The sequence below is a fragment of the Neolamprologus multifasciatus genome, chromosome 7 (assembly GCF_963576455.1).
Source record: "Neolamprologus multifasciatus chromosome 7, fNeoMul1.2, whole genome shotgun sequence".
In the NCBI taxonomy this organism is placed as follows: domain Eukaryota; kingdom Metazoa; phylum Chordata; class Actinopteri; order Cichliformes; family Cichlidae; genus Neolamprologus; species Neolamprologus multifasciatus.
In genome coordinates, this window is record NC_140445.1 from 6,031,870 (window position 1) to 6,052,053 (window position 20,184).

At 41.7% G+C, this 20,184-nt stretch overlaps 1 protein-coding gene across 2 annotated transcripts in view; it reads left to right on the forward strand.

Annotated features, from left to right (window-relative positions):
• The window catches only part of tead1a (TEA domain family member 1a), a 57,432-nt gene extending 38,102 nt beyond the window's left edge, over positions 1-19,330 (forward strand). For both annotated transcript variants that reach the window (XM_085169090.1, XM_085169091.1), the window contains exons 5-12: positions 2,313-2,444; positions 3,794-3,843; positions 5,220-5,281; positions 8,435-8,562; positions 11,001-11,174; positions 14,135-14,275; positions 14,682-14,834; positions 16,443-19,330. In XM_085169090.1, the coding sequence (XP_085025216.1) occupies positions 2,313-2,444; positions 3,794-3,843; positions 5,220-5,281; positions 8,435-8,562; positions 11,001-11,174; positions 14,135-14,275; positions 14,682-14,834; positions 16,443-16,556 (954 nt within the window). In that variant the 3' untranslated portion in view covers positions 16,557-19,330. The remainder of the gene's footprint in view (positions 1-2,312; positions 2,445-3,793; positions 3,844-5,219; positions 5,282-8,434; positions 8,563-11,000; positions 11,175-14,134; positions 14,276-14,681; positions 14,835-16,442) is intronic.
• The last annotated feature ends 854 nt before the right edge of the window (positions 19,331-20,184 follow it).

Sequence of the window (20,184 nt, forward strand, 5' to 3'; positions counted from 1 at the left end):
GTTTTATAACAGACAAACATGTGTATGTGTGAGTGCCAAAACAAAAATATGGAGCTGTAAATGAGCGCCACAGGTCTCCTATAAATGAACTGTGTGACAGCGGCATGTTTCCACCTAATCTCGACACCACGTGGCTTTCTTGAAGAGCTGCACGCATCTCTTACGTGACTGTAAAATGTGACGTGATTAACTGTGTATATGGATGGCTCTCATGGCCAAAAGGTTGTATGACAGTCTTTGGAGTAAAACGAAGGCTTGATCAGATGATTAGCCGGGCATTAGGTCACAGAGCCCGTCACTAATCCATTAAAATGAATTGACCTGTAGCCCCTGAAGGTTTTAATATTGATTATAGCAGTTCAATTCAATTTTATTTATATAGCGCCAAATCACAACAAATGTCGCCTCAAGGCGCTTCATAGATACAGAGAAAAACCCAACAATCATATGACCCCCTATGAGCAGCACTTTGGCGACAGTGGGAAGGAAAAACTCCCTTTTAACAGGAAGAAACCTCCGGCAGAACCAGGCTCAGGGAGGGGCGGGGCCATCTGCTGTGATTGGTTGGGGTGAGAGAAGGAAGACAGGATAAAGACATGCTGTGGAAGAGAGACAGAGGTTAATAACAGATATGATTCAATGCAGAGAGGTCTGTTAATACATAGTGAGCGAGAAAGGTGACTGGAAAGGAAAAACTCAATGCATCATGGGAATCCCCTGGCAGCCTACGTCTATTGCATCATAACTAAGGGAGGATTCAGGGCCTGTAGTTCTCTCAGGATCCCTTTAGCCAAAATAGGATTGTTATTCCATCTCCGCTAATTTATACATGGAAGGCCTGAGGCCTTTTAGGTCCCCCCTAACAGAACCTAGAAACCACCTGTGAGATTGATTAGGACAGAAATGGCAGGAAATGGGTTGCAAAGTAGCTTGTAGGGCAGGCAGCAACTGTTTCAGGTATCATAACATGCAAGATTTCCCTGTTGGTTGTGAAGATGGTTATCAGCTTAGCCGTCAGCGTACGTGGGCAGGGATTGAGATCGACTGAGCTACCGGTACTGCTGGCTGAGCTTGATCTTTTGTTCTGCCAAAACCAATGCTCCGGTGAGTTTCGGCGGAGTTTGTCCTCTTTGCCACCCTCTGTGCGTAACACTCGACCATTTAGAAAACCGAAATATTGTAGAAAAGTGGGAAGAATGGGGAAAGTGTGAGCTCAGTGTAGATCACAAGATACAAGATCATCAGATCGTCCACGCCTACGTGTGTCTGCTGTCCGAGTAACATTTGCCGCCTCGCAGATTTAATACATTTTCTGATCATCTATTAAAAATCTACGTATGCGACTCTTTGTGTGGATTTCACAATACTTCCTCATTCAACAGGATCATTGGTGATTTTGAAGGAATGAGTTGAGGTCAAGGTGGTTATCATACCCATATGGCTCCTGGTATTTAATATGAAAATCCAGCATGATTCCCATTTCAGTGCCTCCTATAATGTTATTACCTCCCCTAGGAGGAGAGATTTCTCTCAGTGCCAATTAACTTGAGTGAAGCAGCCAATTAGTGATTCTCCAGCTATGGCAGTGGCTCTAATTCCATTTCTTTCAGCTGTTTCATGAGTTTCGTGCTGCCTTTTTGTTCACGTTATAAATAAGCCCGCACCATCAAGCTTATAAATCTGCTATATGTTATCGTTTGCCCCGAGGCAGCAGCTCTGATCAGCAATGTTCACCGCGCCGTGTGAAGCACATTCGGCTGCGCTGTACACTTTGTGCTCGCCGCTCACCACTCACGTCGCCGTGATTTTCCCTCGAGGCCACAAGCAACATCACCACACCCAAACGACACGCACAAAAAGACAAAGCCCTGTCCCCTGAATCGCTCTGAAACGTCACAGGGACCGTTTTTTACAAAGCAAGAGATTTAGATATAAAAGAATGTAGTCTGACCCTGATAAGGGTGTAAAAGAAGCTCCTGTAATTGTTCGCTCGGAGCTACACGGTGTTTTGTTGGCAAATGAGCTGCTCCGTGTTGGGCAGTTTACTTAAATTGCTGTACGTTAATTTGCGCAATCAAAAAGTAGCAGGAAAGTGGCAGCCTGATCACATCCAGTCACACAGGGACAGTGTTTTCCCCTCGAGCTTTAATATTTAAGATTCCATTAGTCAAGACAATTCAGATTCTTCTTCTCAGTTTCATGAATTTTCCGGCTTTTTATGACTCACTGCTGATCTGCACAAGCTGCACGGTAATGACAATGTTCAGAGGAATGACGATGTTAATGAGTGCGTGGTGTTTGTTTACATGCAGGACCAGAATGCCAAGGAGAAAGCTCTGCAGAGCATCTCCTCCATGTCCTCTGCTCAGATCGTCTCAGCCACGGCCATACACAGCAAGCTGCTGCCTGGGATAGTCCGTGCCAGCTTCCCTGCTAATGCACAGGTAATACTTGCGCACACACGTGCATACATACATGCATACATACATGCATAGATACACAGATGTGCTGTATTTATTCTCTGTGAATAAATACAGGGAGAAGGGGATGAATAGAAAAAAGCAATCTGAAGTGGCAGTGCACAAAAAACTAGAGATGGCACGATACCACTTTTTTATGTCCGATACCGATATCATAAATTTGGATATCTGCCGATACCGATATGAATCCGATATAGTGTGTTTTTTTAATAAATAAAACGTTAAATAAAAAACAAACCACCCTCCACCTCATGATGCTTAATCGATGTAATCAAATTTAATTTGATGCAGGGGGAAAAATGCACAGAAATAAATTATTTTTCAAGAATAGTTAAATAAATTCAACATCTTTCTTCAACAGAACTGCAGACTGCACAGATGGTATCTTCCCAAAGGAAAAAGTACTACAGCTTACTAGGGTATATTAGACTTAATAGTTACTATATACAGTAATGGACTTCTATATATTTTACATCAGATTAAAACTTTGGGTGTAAGAGTCAGATAATTATTTATTAAAAGCTAGACATTTTAAATGAGAATAAGAAAGAAAAGTATGTCTTTGTGCCCCCTTTTGCCTGTTCATGCCCTATCGGCCCTCCTGGCTACACTTTGCTAGATCCGCCCCTGCACAGTTACCAGCCGTCAGCTGCGTAGAAAAAGATCCTGGTGTAGAAAGAAATATTAAATAAATTCTAACAACAGCTTATCAAGCTTAAACGTGCTGCTGTTGTTCAGCCGCTGGTTTCCTCTTTCTGGTGAGAAGTGGGCCAAAAACAAAGAAGAGAGACGGACTCGCAACAGAAAAGCCGATCATTAGCATTATCATTAAGCAGTTTCACGATTGAAGTAGCAACAGGAGAGAGAGAGAGAGAGAGAGAGGCAGTCGCTCCATATATCTGTTGTTAAGCTTAACGTGGGAATGCTTTACAAACATTCAGAGATGAACTTACACACTTGCTTTACTTCTCTCTGGGAAAACTTCCTCGGAGATGAAATGCTGGTTTGCTAGCAAGGCTACAAATACACACAGCGCTCTATCACGTGATGCACACTGCTGCAACGTGCTACAGTTATGAGCCGAGTTACGCCGTGTAGCAAGTTTTGTGAGGTGCTTTTTTGATATTTAATGGATCGGATTACATTTTTTATTTCTCGCCGATATCCGATCCAGTAATTTGGGTCAGTATCGGACCGATACCGATAGGTAATATCGGATCGGTCCATCTCTACAAAAAACGTGCAGAGATTGCATTGCATGCATGGTTTGCATTCTCAGTCCAGTGTATTAATGTGCATGTGTGTACTTCCAGCTGTGGCAGGGGATGATTCCTGGAGGACAGTCCAGCTCCACCGCAGAAGAGTGAGTCGCAGTCACCTTACACGTTCTCATCCAGCTTTACATGTTTTTCTCTTTTGTCCATGCTTGCACAACTGCAAACGATCATGCATATTATGCCCTTTTGTAGTAAAATAAAATAACAGCGACTGGTCTGCAGGTGTGGGATAGGATTTGAGAAATAATTTGAGATCAATTCACGACTTTATGGAAAAATTGCAATGATTTGAAAGTAAAATCTGTCGATAAAGTTAAGAATTCACAAGCAAACACTTGGGAGATTTTCGTTTTTAAGTCAAGGAACTTGATAAAGCTGTCAGTTCTCCCAAATCAGCGTGTTGTTTTCTTCTAAATAGGCCCAATTTACAGCACCGTGAAGCCGGGATGCTTCTGGTAGTACACTCAATGTGGTAATTTACAGGTCATTCTAAAATCACGGGGAATTTCTTATGGCTTAATCCGATTGCCAAGAAGGCTAAAATTTGATTAGTTCATCCACTGGAGGCATAACACATGTCAAGCACCAGCAGCAGCACTGGTGTGAAGAGGTTGTTACACCTTTGCAAAGTAACACAATATAGTTCGTTGACCAAGAGAAAAAAAGACCTGTTTTTTCCCCCCCAAAATCTATGAGATGTCTTCTAAATTTGTAATTTTTTAAATCTTAAACTGCTCTGTAATTTCCATTTTCACCTACAGTGGCCATACTAACCACTAACTGTACTAAACCCAGTGAAACGTGCACTTTGTTTCATTTAAGTGAACTTGTAAACCCTCACACTGTAGACATTATTACTGAGTACTCGCTATGTTTTTGAAATGTCAGCGAGGCTTCATCCCATTTACTACTAAGTGCTTTTTGAAATATGACGAGCCAGAACTCAAACACACAAAGATTTCTCAGTGTTGTCAGTCTGGATTTGGCTTAAAGTTATTGATGCATTTTTTTTTGCAGCAGACAAAATCATAACAACTCGCAGACACATCCAGATGCATGCAATCAGAATAAATAAACGGATGTTTAAACAAGGTGGCAATTCAGAAGTCATAAATCTGATTAGTTTGCAGGAGTGGAATCTTCTGGAATCTTCCGATTCCTTAGAAAATAACGGTACATTTTATTTCCAACATGTTTAAGCTCGTTTCTAGTTTCTGTTCACATGGCTAGCTGCACCAAGTTCAAACCCGCTTTTCATTTCATCACCTGCTGCTCTTACGTGCCCGTGAGATGATGATAATGGTTGGAAATAGGGCTGGTATAGCTTTTACTGAACTCGGAGCTGCTATTGATCTCTGTGCTTCTACTACTGTTCATACAAGACGCACAGCAGACTTCCTCGCTGTATAATGTAAGTACAGTGACAATGCTTCCTTTCTGCTTCTGCCTCTGTTTCTCTCAGCATCAAGCCTTTCTCTCAGCAAGCCTACTCTGTGCAGACAGCGGGGACCACCACGATCTCAGGTGAGACGGACCACAGCGCAATTATCTTCTTTTTTTAAAGCGGACTCGCGGTCCCGTCTCCTGCCATTTAGACCGCCGCCTCACTACAGGATGGTTTTTGAATCTGTCTGAACACCTGGGTCTCCAGCACTCCCGCTTTTGTATCGCGAAGAGGTCGCGAGAGGGAAAAGGTTTCGATCTGACTTTTCTTACGTCATCTGTACTAAAAGTTTGTGTTGCTTTTTCTAGAAGCAGCTTTGAAAATATCGGGTGGAAAGTGCAATTCCTGGGAAAATTGCACTTTGATTGCTTGGCATAGCTTTTGCAGCTTGCGTGCAGCTGCTGAGCCTGTCTGTTTACTGCCTGAAAATGCTAGTAATTTTAATCTTGGAGCCATATACCCTTTAATACAAGGGGTAGCAGGATAGCAAGCAGCGTTCATTTGGTCCTGTCAACTTAAAAACTCTGTGTAACCTCAGAAAACCATTATCATTAATGACCTCCATTGCCGCTGAGTGAACTCCAGTGTTGAGGACATTAGTGTGCAGCTCGTGCTCACACATTGACTATTACTGTTAGGGATGCAACGATACCAATTTTTTCAAACCGATACGATACCGATACTTGGATCTGAGTACTTGCCGATACTGAGTACAAAAACCGATACTTCTACCACACACACATGCAATGAATTGGAAGACAGGTTTTATTTCATTATCTGCCGATAAAAAAGAAAATCTTAATAAAAATGACCACAAAAAAATTTCAAGTGAAAAATAAGCACTTCTGTTAAATTATTGCGGAGTATCCACATTGTAATTTAACAAAATATCACTGAACTATTGGCACTGTCTCGAGCTTTCAGAATAATAAATAAACACTTCTGTTTGGAATAAAATAAATACAAATTAGGTTTGAGAATAAATTAAACTTTTAAATTATTGCAGTGTCCATATTGTAAACAAACAAACAAAATAACGAAAGTATTTGGCATTGACGAACAAACTTCTCATTTGCCCGTGGATCATCAGTCCACTGTGCCGTTAAATCAAGGACTGACATCGCGCACACACTGCTTGTCTTTACCTCTTTAGAAAGTTTTGGCACCATTATCTCTCTGATGTGTGGGCGGTTGGGAATTTCATATCGCAGCTCGAGTATGCTGAGAAGACGGTGCAATCCTATGTTTTCCACGGCCGGCAGTGGCTGGTCATCCAGAGCGATAAAATGAGTCAGAGCCTCTGTTATTTAAACTGCCCGTGGATTTTCTCTTGACATTTTTCTTCGCTTTTCCAAAACCTGAGTTAAAGTTGGCTGTTCCGGTCCACACTGCTGACATTTTGTTTAGCCTAGCTACAGCAGCCTCCAGTTTCTCTTTTTTATCTGGAGCCGCCAGTCTCACTCGTCTAACCCTGTGCCCGTTTAGCGCGGGATGTCCCCCTAGTGGCCAATCTAAAAAACTACAACAGAAATGACAAGCCACCCTCTGATTAATGAAATAAGTTGGTATCGGTTCATGGTATCGGTTAACTTTTACGAGTATGAGTACGCACACATTTTACAGTATCGGCCCCGATACCCGATACCAGTATCGGTATCGGTGCATCCCTAATTACTGCAAAAAGTCAACTTATACATCTGCCATTAAACAGCTGGCAAGCTATCCAGATAGAAATATCCCTCGCATATGATTTTGCTGCCGATAATGTTAGCAAGAAAGACAACTACACCCAGCGACGTGTCCATAATGTAGTGCTGCTCACACCGAAGTTGGTTCCTCTTGTTACAACCTTTATCCAGAGGAGCTGCTTAGAATCTACAGTCTGGAATCTACTTTATGAACCACATCAGACGACGTTATTAGTTCGACTGGCTGCATCAAAGAATAGATCCAATTTTGTGATGATACGAGCCAGGCCTGTACGCTACTTTGAGAACGAGCCTGGGACACCTAGTGACCTAAAAGAAATGGTAAATGGACTGTTCAATTTAAGCTCTTGGTGTTTTTCTACTCCAAGCCTCATTCACACACACATTCACATAAGTGCTTTTTCTTTGCCTAACTGAAAAAAAAGATGCATCAGGAGAACTCGGGTTCAGTATCTCGCCCGAGGATACTTGACATGCAGGTGTCAGAGGAGCCAGGGATCGCACCACTTTTCCAATTAGTAGACGAACCACTCGACCTCCTGAGCCGCAGCCATCCACAAAAACTGGATGAACTGACAGGAAGAAGTGAAGGAGAGTGAGAGTCCACGTAAGGGTGAAGCTGGAGGCCACACTCGACCACAAGAGATATGTGGCGAGGAATGAACAACGTCACTGAGGTTAAGATGACAGACGAGCAGCGCACAGCCAGTTTCGCTTCACCATCGCTACACCACTGACTCACCAGTGGGAGGTGGTCTCATTTTTAATGTTTGTATTAAATATATTATCTAATTTTTATATTACGATCCTATCAAACAATGAAAAACTAATGAAATGACAAAAGTTAGTTTTATTGGCTGACCTGTTGATTGCACACACCTTGTTAGCTTTGCTGCTTCAGAGTGGAAAACAACCTCAGCTGCGTGGCCTGTCCTCTCAAATGTGGAACAGGGCACCCAAACTAACGAGTTCCTTAGTGCGTGCTTGACTTGAAAAAGTTAAAATTTGACAGTTTGTCTGAAAATTAGGTAACGACGGCCACTGGAAATGCCCCAAAACATCTCTAATCTTTTATCCACTCATGACAAATCAGAAAAAGACTGTGACTGACCACAGATGAGGTCAACAAAAGTTACGTTTCATGAATTTAAGAAGGCACCGCGTCACTCGGCTCACCCGGCACTGTTGAGCTTCCTCTCTTCAGAGTGGATGACGACGTGCTCGTTACAATAGCATGAAACTAAGTGACGAGAGCGGCGAGGTTTTCGAAAATGGAGCGAGTGAGTTTTGAGGCAGCAACCGGGGGCCTCGCTGTGGCCCCTGCATTGTTACCCCTTTACATATACTGCTGTTAACCGCTTTTTAGTGCCTCGCCTTTACCTCAGCCGGCTTTTGTCCTCGGGCCTCCAGTAATGGCTTAAAGTTTTACAAGTTTGCATTACTGCTAACCCCGTTAAAAAGCACGATTGAACATGTTGCAGTGGTGAAGTGGGGTTAAATGGTGTGTGTGTGTGTATTGTCAAGGCTATGAACCTCCCAGTGCAGCCCAAACGCACCGAGAGCCGGCATGGCAGGGTCGCTCCATCGGCACCACCAAACTACGACTGGTGGAGTTTTCATCTTTCCTGGAGACACAGAGGGACCAGGAGGCAGTGAGTTACTCCGCACACACGCACACATATCCAGCACCAGACTACAATAAGCACTCCCTATTGTCCCATAAACAGAGATGACAGATAACCCCGCAGCAGAGAACAGCGTTAAAGCCCTTTGTGCGTCGCCTAGTATGAATAACCTTTGTAAAGCTCTATCTCTCTGTCTGCTCAGTCTATCTGTCATCCTGCCACGCTGCGTACTCACTGCCATTTTTCTACCTTGGGCTCATAGACAGCTGGCATTCATCTTGTTGCTTTTTGTTTGCGTAGTGGGGAAAAAAACGGTTGTACAGTGACTTTGAAATAGATTCTGTTGTCAAACGGCATCATTTACATTAGTGGGAATAAATGGAGTCCTTAAATGTAGATCCATCCCACTGAAGTCACATTTAACATGCAGATTTATCAGAATAGAATAGAATAGAATAGAATAGAATAGAATAGAATAATCCTTTAATTGTCCCACAAGGGGAAATTTGGTTGTAACAGCAGCCAAAAAGACAAATATACTACACACAGGACACGGAACAGAAACATACACAATTTTTCTTACATATTTACATTAAGGACAATGGTTACTATAAACAGAGAGTACTGTACAGTTATTAAATTAAATAAAAATAATTACAGGTAAGAGGCAAACCAGGTGTGCGAATTGGTTAATTAACTAACTTATTGCAGTTACAGCATTGATGTAAACATCTGTGTTTGTTGGGAGCAGTTCAGATTGTACAGTCTGACAGCTGCAGGGAGGAAGGACCTGTGGAAACGCTCCTTCATGCATCTAGGATGCAGCCGTCTGTCACTGAAGGAGCTCTGCAGTTCAGCAACATCTACATGCATGGGGTGGGAGACTCTGTCCATCAGAGATGTTATTTTGGCCAGAGTCCTTCTGTCTCCCACCACCTGCACTGGGTCCAGGGTGCATCCCAGAACAGAGCTGGCCTTCCTGATGAGTTTATCCAACCTCTTCCTCTCAGCTGCCGATAAACTGCTGCTCCAACATACAACACTGTAAAAAATGACAGATGCCACCACAGAGTCATAGAAGGTCTTTAAAAGCGCTCCCTGGACTCCAAATGACCTGAGCCGCCTCAGCAGGTAGAGTCTGCTCTGACCCTTCCTGTAAAGAGCATCAGTGTTGTGGCTCCAGTCCAGTTTATTATTCAGGTGAACACCCAGGTACCAGTAGGCAAAGACAAAGTTGGGTAAAAATGCAGAAAATTATGTATTTCTTTTTTAACCAACCAGACTAGCAGATCTTTCTAAGTTTTTTGCCCTCTGTGATCTGTATAGCTGGCCAATATTGCATTAAACTGTATGATTTATTGCGCTGCAAAGCCAAACAAACTCACACCCTGTCTAAGAAAAGCAGGTCAGAGAACAGCCCAGTAAAGTTGCCGTGGTCCTGTTCTGAAACTGGTCAGTGGGAGTAAGTCAGTAAAATCTCTATTTGAGCTCAGAAATAGAAATTGGAAGTTTGCTTTCAACATAAGCGTATTAATCAGCAGCTTAGATGGATACTGAGATTACAGTTGAATTATTAGCAGTTTATCCCTCAGTTTAATTTTGCATAACTTCTAGCAGCTATGCTTGCATTCAGTTTGTTATAATTGATAAAAACCTGACTTAAATTTAACGATTAAATGATAACGACACATTTAGGTTCCTAATCTTTTGGACAAAGACAGTTTTTGCAGCTTTGCCTCTGCGGCGACTTCAGCGTTTGACTTGAAATCAAACGACGAAGATTTGACTGAAGTGCTTTCAGCTTTAATTCAGGGGAATTAACGCAAAATTTGCATTAACTGTTGAGGAATTCCAGCCATTTATACACAATCCTGTTTTCAGAGGCTCAAAGGTAATATGAGGATTTTTACACTGCTTGGATGAAAGTCATTTGCAGTCTGCCTGAAGTGGAGAACCCATGGACACCATCAAGTGTTTCCTCCCTTGAGATGCTCTGCTAGACCTTTACTGCAGCCTCCTTCAGTGGCGGCTTGTTTGGGTGTTTTCTCCGCCTTTAGTTTAGTATTCAGTAATTGAACAACATGATCTGCTGGGTTGAGATCAGAGCTGGCGATAGAGAAATTTCTGAGGGTTTTTTGGGTCCTCGGAGGAGAGAGTAGCTTGTCTCTTGGTTGCAGACCTTGACAACCTCGATGAACGGTAGCGTCTCAATTCATGGAGATAACTCTGTCATGCACTTTCAATGACTTCTGTGGTCTTGTTGGCTTTTGCTTGTGCTGTGATGACGTGCAGTCTTTCTTTTAACAATGCACCAGATTGCTGATCTAACTTTATATTTTTCTGTTTCTCTGTTAAGTTACAGTGAAAAGTTATAGCAGGATCCTAGAAGTAACTTTAGGCGTAGCCAGTGTGTTTATCTCCACATTTCTGGTGTCCGTCTGATTCAAACGTTTCTCTCTTCTCAGTACAACAAGCACCTTTTTGTGCACATCAGCCAGAGGAGCCTGAGCTACAGCGATCCGCTGCTGGAGTGTGTGGACATCCGGCAAATCTACGACAAGTTCCCCGAGAAGAAGGGAGGTCTGAAGGAGCTGTTTGATAAGGGCCCACAAAACGCCTTCTACCTGATCAAATTCTGGGTAAGCAGACAAACTTTTAATCAGTTTCCTGTTTGTTTGAGTGTTTTTTTCCAGTACCTGTCAAATATCTTAAAAATATTTCTGGACTAAGGTTAATGTTTTTTCCTTTTTGCTCCTGAAAATGCTTTGGACGTCACCGAGTAGGGTTAGCAAGAACCACAATCCATGCACCTTTGCCCCCACCCAGGGAAAGTTCCCTTATTTTTCTACGCAGCACAGTGTGTGTGTGTGTGTGTGTGTGTGTGAGTTCCATCTGTCCACCTGGAATATGGAGGTGGTGGGTTGATGAAAGCGCAGATGCTTTGTTTGAACACCTGCTCACCTCCAGACTCACAGGTAGCTGTTTTCACCTGTGTGTGTGTGTGTGTGTGTGTGTGTGCTGACTTTACTGTCCTTTCTCAGAACTCCTCTGTACCATAGGACTTCCAAAAATCCGACTCTCAAACTAATAATTTATAGCCTCTACGAAAGAAAAGTCAAAAAACCCCAGTAAGATGACAATAATTGGATCTAAGTGGGCGCCTATGGCGTTATTTTTGTGCCACTATTCTGAGCGCATGTAAAAAAAATTGCAGGTGCAAGTGTTGTATTTTGAGGAGAAATTTATTTTGAGCAAAGAAAAGCTGAATTTGAGTGAACAAAATTCATTCCTGCGTGCAAAAAATGTATTTCAGTGTTTGCTATTATCCACACACACACACACACAACAGCAGCCCCTCTCGCTCAGTTTTTGTATTTGCGGTTGCTCGCAATGTGTTGCTCAACATTTCTGCCCGTGCGCGCTCAACTCTTTCTCTACACCGTTATATTTGTGCCACAAAACCAGCCAATCACAGACTTGGATGCAAAAAAATCTGATTGGCTGTTCTGGTCTCCAATCAGCTCGAAATGACGAAATGCAATATCCCAGAATTAATTTCCTCCAAAACTCAATCGAGGCAGTGGCGGAGGAACACAGAGTGACGGAGTTTGAAATATTACTCTTTCTGGGTCACAAAATAAACTTTTAAGATATTTTCATGTGAGAATGGTGCTGTGTAAACTTCAAATATCTGCTCGATTCATCAAGACATCACATATTTGCAAAAGTGCTCTAACGTTTTCGGAGATGCCTGTTACCAACATAATGCATACATTCAACAACAGACCCCAAACCTTTTTATTCACACAGAGCTTCACTTAATAGATGTTGGCGTTGTTTTGTTGTGCAGCTTTGACTGCCTTAAGGCATTGCAAAAGTACAGGTTTTTATGTCTCTATCTTCTGCGTCGTTTACATGTAATGAAATGGGATCTATAGATAAAAACGTCATTGTCATTTGCAATATGAATTAAATGTGTGTATAGGTGTAGTAAGTAGTTTTTGTTAGAATCATCTCAGATGAACGGGTCAATTAAAGTAATTGGATTTGGTGACTGACAAACTGAGCTGTTGGATGCTTTCAGTGCTCACGGTGGAAAAACATACAGGCTTTTATCTTCATGTTTTCAGACAGTACTTCAGTCTGATGATGCTATGTCATAGTTATTATGCTGTAGCATTGTGGTGGCCTTTGAGTTGATGTTCTGTGACCGTGTGGCTACATTGTATTGTTAGTCGCTAATCAGAGTAGCTAAAATCCTTGCCTTGAGAAGTAAAATAAAGTGGATATTGTGTAATTCTTTTTAACCACAAGCATTTCGAGTTGGATATCGGATGTTTTCACAGCCCTAATTCGTAAGCAAGTTAGCTTAGTAGGAGTCACGCTGATTTGCTAGCTAGATGAGCTCATGTTACAGCAGATGATCTATTCTCGACACCTTTTCCTCTTTCCGTAATTGTCATAAGTGTAATTCTAAAACGACACCATCCTCCGTGCATGTGTTACACTTGCACTGCTTCAACATGAGCAGAAATCCAAGGCTTCCTGTTAGTTGCAGCTGCTACGCTCCATGACTGGAGAATTCATGTTCTGGGGTGGGGCTGGTCAACCGACAAAATCACTGTGAGGTGAGGAGGTTGTTGGACAGTAGAAATAATCCAGGAGAGGACAGGAGCCTGCAGGCTTGTGAAGTGGCGAGGTGTGCTTGCAGCATGCGAACAAATAAAGAGTGTGTGTGTGTGTGTGTCATGTAGAGAGCCTTCCCTTGAATTTAATTAAAAAGCTCTCAGATCTACCACAATGGAGTGTGTTTCTGATAATCTGCAGCTTTAATAGAGCACGGTTTGATGTTTGCGTGCACGTGAAGGGATGTAAATGTGAGTGAGTAAGCATATGGTGTTTGTGTTTGTGTGTTCTCTGAGCCCCGAGACGCACGGCGCTCCTCAGAGGACTCATTACAAACAGTACAAACCCTTCCCCGCTCCTCCCTGCCTGCAGTCCAGGTGCAGCGTGTTCTCTCTGCTCCGATTAAACATTTTTCTGCTTCAATTTCGGTCGCACAAAGTTGTATAAGAAAATGTTTCTGTCTTCTGTTTCCCCCCCTGTACCTGCCTCTTTCCTGTCTCATAAAACACCTGCATAAAGGTTTGGTTCAAATAAGAAACAAACAAATGTGGATGTTATAAAGGTCAATCCCCACATTTTATAACAATACATTTTTTCTTCTTCTAAAAATTACACAACAAATTGCATTTTAACTGTTTTATGAGGTGATTAAGGAGATAAACATGCATATGCAAGGTTTCAGAACATTTTAGTGTCCAAATAAAACAGCACTCTGCACTGATGGATGGAGGAAGAGTATCGGAGATGATTCTTTTACTTCATGTACTGAAAAATAAGCTTGCACGTTGCATTTTCACGTCAGTTTCAGCATCATGATCATGGATCTGCTCGTCCTCTGGAGACCTTTTATGGTGCAGTACCAGCAGAGGGCACTGTTGCAAAACTTTAGCTTCAGAAAAGCAACAGGACTAAACACGTGCTTGTTTTCTGTGACCTGATGTTTGCGTCGTCGTCTTTGCTCTGTGGTTTCCAGGCGGACCTGAATTATAACGTGCAGGACGACCCCGCGGCCTTCTACGGTGTGACCAGCCAGTACGAGAGCTCGGAGAACATGACAATCACCTGCTCCACCAAGGTCTGCTCCTTTGGCAAGCAGGTGGTTGAGAAGGTTGAGGTGAGGACTGAGGATAACTGCTAAATAGAAACATGTTGGGTTTATTCACACAGCAGGTGATTTCTGCAATCAGACTGAAAAAATATTGACACTTGCCATCTTTAATTAATGTTTTAAATGTCCTGTAACTCCCTATGCGGGCTTTAAAACCACCACATCCTTCATTTTCTTCACCTTAAGCCCTCGATGGCATCAAATAATCCCTTATGACACTAGCAAAAATGATTATGTCAGTCCTGGCAGTTTTCCACAGCTGCACATAATGTTACACAACCATTTTCAAAGGCTGAGCTTTTCACTAGAAAGCTGCTTTTGATGTGTAAAACTGACGGAGGTGCCTTTCATTGGTGCGTTGTGTAATATTATTTGGCTAAAGCATCTCCCTTTGCTTCCCCCTCTCTCGCAGACGGAGTACGCGAGGTTTGAAAACGGGCGTTTTGTCTACAGAATCAGTCGTTCGCCGATGTGCGAATACATGATCAACTTCATCCACAAGCTCAAACACCTGCCGGAGAAATACATGATGAACAGCGTGCTGGAGAACTTCACTATTTTGCTGGTGAGGGCAGAGACTGCGTTTATGTTATGCAAATATATATTTACCGCCTTCCTCTCGATGGGTGAAAACGTTACACTAATGCAGTTAATCTAAGTCTGCTTTTCCTCATTCTCTGTTATATCGTTACTGTTATCATGGCGATTGCTTATATTAAACATGAAGCTTCAAATAATGAGGTCAACATATGTAGAGGTAATCCCCATGAGATAAAAGCTCAGGTTTCATCCTGTCTAAAAGCTGAGTTTTTAAACTCTTAGACCTCTGTGATGTCAGAGTCATAGAGGCTAATTATTAATATCCTTAATATGATCATCTCACACTGACAGCCAATCAGCAGAAAGCTGGATTACAGAGGGGAGATTTTAAAGGGAGAAGAGCTAAAACCGCTTGCTTCAGAGAGTGGATAAGGTAAAGACTGTATATCAAAGATGTACAGTGTGGCATTAATGACGGACCCGACCACAGGCTTGTGCTTTTAAGCATCTCTTTATTAACTCGGTTGCTGTTAAACACACGCGAATGGCCTCAGCTCTCCCGCTGCCAGCCGCACGCATCACCAACAACAATAACCCAGGACTCAGTGCAGATCTTCAAGCCGACGACGCGTGACTGCCGATGCCGTGCAGGCGCATCCGTCTCCCCTGCAACGGCACCACAGACCACGCCCACCCACATACAGATTCTAGGTCTGGAAAAGGAATGGAGCGTCAAAGTGGTTGATTCATCAAGCTGGTTGCAAAGAGGAGTATATTAAGATCCTACTTCCCATCAAACACACGGGAGGATAAGGCAGGGAAGGTGATGGGGCAGTTCTTACAACATGAGCTTCAGTGTGTCTCAGTTTCCCAGGCAGACCAACCCCTCCCTCATCATGTCTGGTTTTAAAATGGGAAGATGACAGCAGTGAAAAAGCTTAGCTCAAGACTTCACAACAGCATTTCACTAGTCAGCATCTGTGTTGACCTACTTTTATATACAGTCTATGGAATGAACTTGAGGGCAGCACCAAGATCCCGTACAAAATAAGTAAGAGTGATTTTAAACTAATGCAAAGCCACCTTAGTGGAGTCCAAGAATAAAAACATGAAACTGGAAATGAGCAGCGTAGGTCCCCTTTAACACCAGCTGGTGCAAGGTCTCTGTGACACTACATTCACTGGGAATAGATAATGAGAATCTTCTTCAGCGTCTGTGCAGAGCTCTCGCTGCTACTTTATCCACCTTTTTTGCAAAAATCACACAACCCCAGAACAAATGGGATTAACCAAACTCTGGTTTACTCCATGAACCAGCACATTCAGTGTGCTTGTAAAAATCTACTAAAACTGTGCATGTGAATTTCTCAGTGGCACCTTTCTGCATTGGTAGACCTTTTAAAGTGCTTTTGTTCAGGTGCTGTAATTGTTTCACGTGCTTTGTATAAGCATGTTGTCTTCTATATCCTACAGCTGTGAATACATGTTGAAATATTAGTTGTTGCCTTAAGGAGGATAAGAGTTTAGAAGTATACTTGTAGTACAGTTCTTGATCTCGAATGATATTTGTATACGAGGGTGCTTAACCTCGACCTCTTGTGTGTTCTTCATTCCCGTGTGTGTGTTTTTCCAGGTGGTGAGCAACAGAGACACTCAGGAAACGTTGCTGTGTATGGCGTGTGTGTTCGAGGTGTCCAACAACGAGCACGGAGCACAGCACCACATCTATCGACTCATCAAGGAATAACACACACACATATACACACTCGCGTTGAAACACATGTATGGCCTTTGCTTGGTGTTTTTTTTTCTTCCTTTTTTGTGACATCGGAGCTAAAAATGTCTCTAAAAATTAGTTTTAGCCAAACAAATTCGTGAAAAAAAAGAAAAAGGCTGCATTTTCACTGAAAGTAACTGGGGTAAAAATATTTTTTTTAATTAACGCCAGATGTGACACCGCAGAAACCTCCTCAACAGGAGCATATCCACACTAACTCCAAACCTGGTGATCGGTAGCTCATTAGCTATAATGATAATAAAAAAAAAAGCACAGTGGCAGTGCAGCCATGAAAACACATCAGAATCGACCTGGTGCATTTCCCCAAGAACATCCTGACTCTGATATCACCAGGGGATGTCACGTCTCCACTAATTGGATCCTCCTTCTCTTTCTCCCAGTTTTTTTTCTCTTTCCTATCTTGATGATGGAAATGAAAGTGGTGTTTCTGTCACGAGTTTTGGTGAAAGTCGACCCAGGGAGAAGAAAGAAAGAGAGGGGGAGATAAAAAAACAACAAAAAACAGAGAGAGTGAGATCTCCTAATTTCCCCCCCGTGTGTTATCTGTCAGGAAACTGACAGGCGCTGAAGGTCAGACCCTGTGTATCATCAATAAGCAGAGAAAGCTGGAGGAAATAACACTACTGCATTATCATATAGTAGAATATAGAGGTGGATTTGTACAGATGGACACTGCAAATTGTGTGAGCTGAATTCTTATACAAGAGGTTTGTCCCAAAGAAAAAGAAATCAAATTTTTACCTTTTTGTATGTTTTCTTTACAAAAAAAAGAAAAGAAAAAAATCTTCTAAACTTTGGGGAGTTGTTTATTGATAATAGCATAGAGATTCTATTTTAATTCCACAATCACTATCTAAACCTTATGTTAATAATAAGAAACTATAAGTGAAATTGAACAATTCAGGTAGCTTTTTTTCTGCAACAGGTGACTCTTTATTTTGCTTAAAAGACTAACAAAATTATAATCCTCAAGATTTCAGAATCCTGTTTTGTGGGCTTTTATTGTGAAGCAGCAGCTGTAGGAAACGCCAGCTCTGTGGGAGAACGGCAAACGGTGAAACTGACGTCACGGAGACGTCATTAGAAATGCTAAAACTGGATTCCATAAACGGATTCAACGTGGAATTGCAGGCTTCATCCCAAACCGTGACAGCTGTCACACAGAGGGGTGATTAACAGATAGAAATGTGATTACAAACTATGATCAACTATTAATATGAGTTTGCAGATCTTAAGGATTATAATCTGAAGCAGACTTTGGTCTACTGAAAAGCACTGTGAATTTTAAACCGTATACATTGCCATTCATGGTGTACACGTAGGGAAAAAAGTTTTACTGCTGTTTTTATCGTGTAAATTACTTTTGCAACTTAAAGGGGACCTATTGTGTTCATTTCCAAATTTTCATTCTTTTAGTCTCCTAGAGTAGCTTTGCATGCGTCACAGTTCAAAATAATCCTACTTTATCTTATTTTGGTCCTTCATGTAGCCCTTCAGTTCATTCAATGTCTGAGTCGGCCTCCCATTATTAAACCCAACTTCTTCTAATTGGCCACTACCTGCAAACAGAAGGCTCAGCAGGTGGGCGGGGCTTTTGTACACAGAGGTTTTTGTTGTTGTTTTTTTTTGCTATCTGTAGCAGAAACCTGAGCTTTTGGTTTACAGGGATTACTTATACATTCCCGGACATATTCTTTAAAATTTTGGCCTAGTTTATTCCAAGTGTCCACATTTTTAACTTTATATATGATGGAAAACAAGGAAAAGTATAATAAGTCCCCTTTAATGTTATCTTAGGTAAGTGTGATGACCATGCTCAAACAAGCAAGCCTGAATATTACATCCATATTTAGATGGGACAGCCCTGACCAGAAGCATTCTCACCTCAGTGTCAGGGTTATTTTAACTCTAGATGACACAGTTCCCCTCAACCACTACAACACAGGTTTTTCTGGTTATATAATATTTAAAAAGTAATTTATGAATTTAAAAAAACCAAAAACTCTCGATGGAGTGTACTGTAGCAGGTGTCGTCTGGTGGTTTGTCTGTGTCATGCCCAGCAGCATGAAGTGCCTTTGGCTGGAAACAGCATTAGACATTTCTATTGTGTTTCCCAAAAGTCCTGATAATTTGATGTTGTAGGTGGTGCATGGGACAAAAAAACAAAAACATTTTATTGTACAGGAACATTTTGGTCCCACATGCCCCTGTTTTCTGTGTCCTGGGATTAGTTTATCCACATTCCATGTAAAAGTGGTTCTTTAATTTAATTTGTGGACAGTCCTGATTAATTTTTTCAATTTTTTCTGATGTCTTTGGGATAAATTCTTGTTCATGTGGTATCTATTGGCAGTATTTATTCCATGTATTTGCATTTGTTTATTACATGTATGACGGATTCATGTAGAGAGAGCTTGTGCACTAGATATTACCTGGCGCCTCTTTCATAAAATGCAATTGTTTGGACTTGTCACTGTTTGGACGACCTGCTCTTACAAACCTGCTGTAGAATCATTTTGATTATCTGTTTTATATAGAAGCTGTTAAAAGTAGTGGATACCATCAATTAACTTTTTACAACTTTAATATCTCTGTCTGATACAGCTACAGCTAGCAGGTTAGCTTAGCTTAGCATAGCAATGAAAGCAAGTGGAAACAGTGCTCATAATCCCTTCAAAAGCTAGCAAATTCACATATTATATTGTGTTTGTTTGGTATGTTTTTTTTTAAAAAAAAAAAGCATATAGTCAAGTTAGGCATTTTAAAAAATAAGAAGAAATGCTAAAAGTCAACCAGCTCTCAAATCATCTTGTCTTGCCTATAGCTGGTTAGCTTAGCTTAGCGTACTCATAATTAGCTTTTGCAGGTTTTCTGCAAGTTTGGCCCGTATTCCCAACCACCGGTGTTTGCAAGGCTAGTTTTAAAAAGTAATAGATTAATGAATCAAAACTGAGTCGGACTGCCTGCTCTCAGACTTGTTCCAGCAGTCCAGGGGTACTTTTGAGAAGTAGGCAGTTTCACTTTTAGCTTTGCTGTTTCCACATGTTTTCATGCTGTGATAAACTCATGGCATTAGCAGCTTTCACACAACAAACCGAACAAGAAATGTATTTGTTAGAGTGCCAAATTGATTCTTTAAAGTTAGACTGAAAAGGCAGCTATAATAAGCTACACTGACTAGGTTTACCGATTTATCTGGATAAGCTTCTTTCTCTTGGAATTAAAATCCATGATTTGTAACTCGTTGCAGCTCTTAAAGATTTCTTTTTTCTTTTTGTTTACATGTGGGAATCTGTTTAAACACTAGAAGGTCGGAAAAAGAAGCAATGTGAATGAATGAGGCCCAGAGAGTTTTATGTTTTAATAAGAAAACCTCGATACAATGATGTTGGCTGAAAATGCTTTGCGGTGTCCAAAAGATCCAGTAACTTGTAGGAACTTCAAACCTGAAATGACACATCTTTGCTCAGAAATGGCCAGCTGTTCAAAATTTAGCCTCAACAAGTTATGACTCACACGTGATTCATGCCTCCTGCCTTTGTGCTGAAACGGATTAGTGTTTATCCAAAACCACTA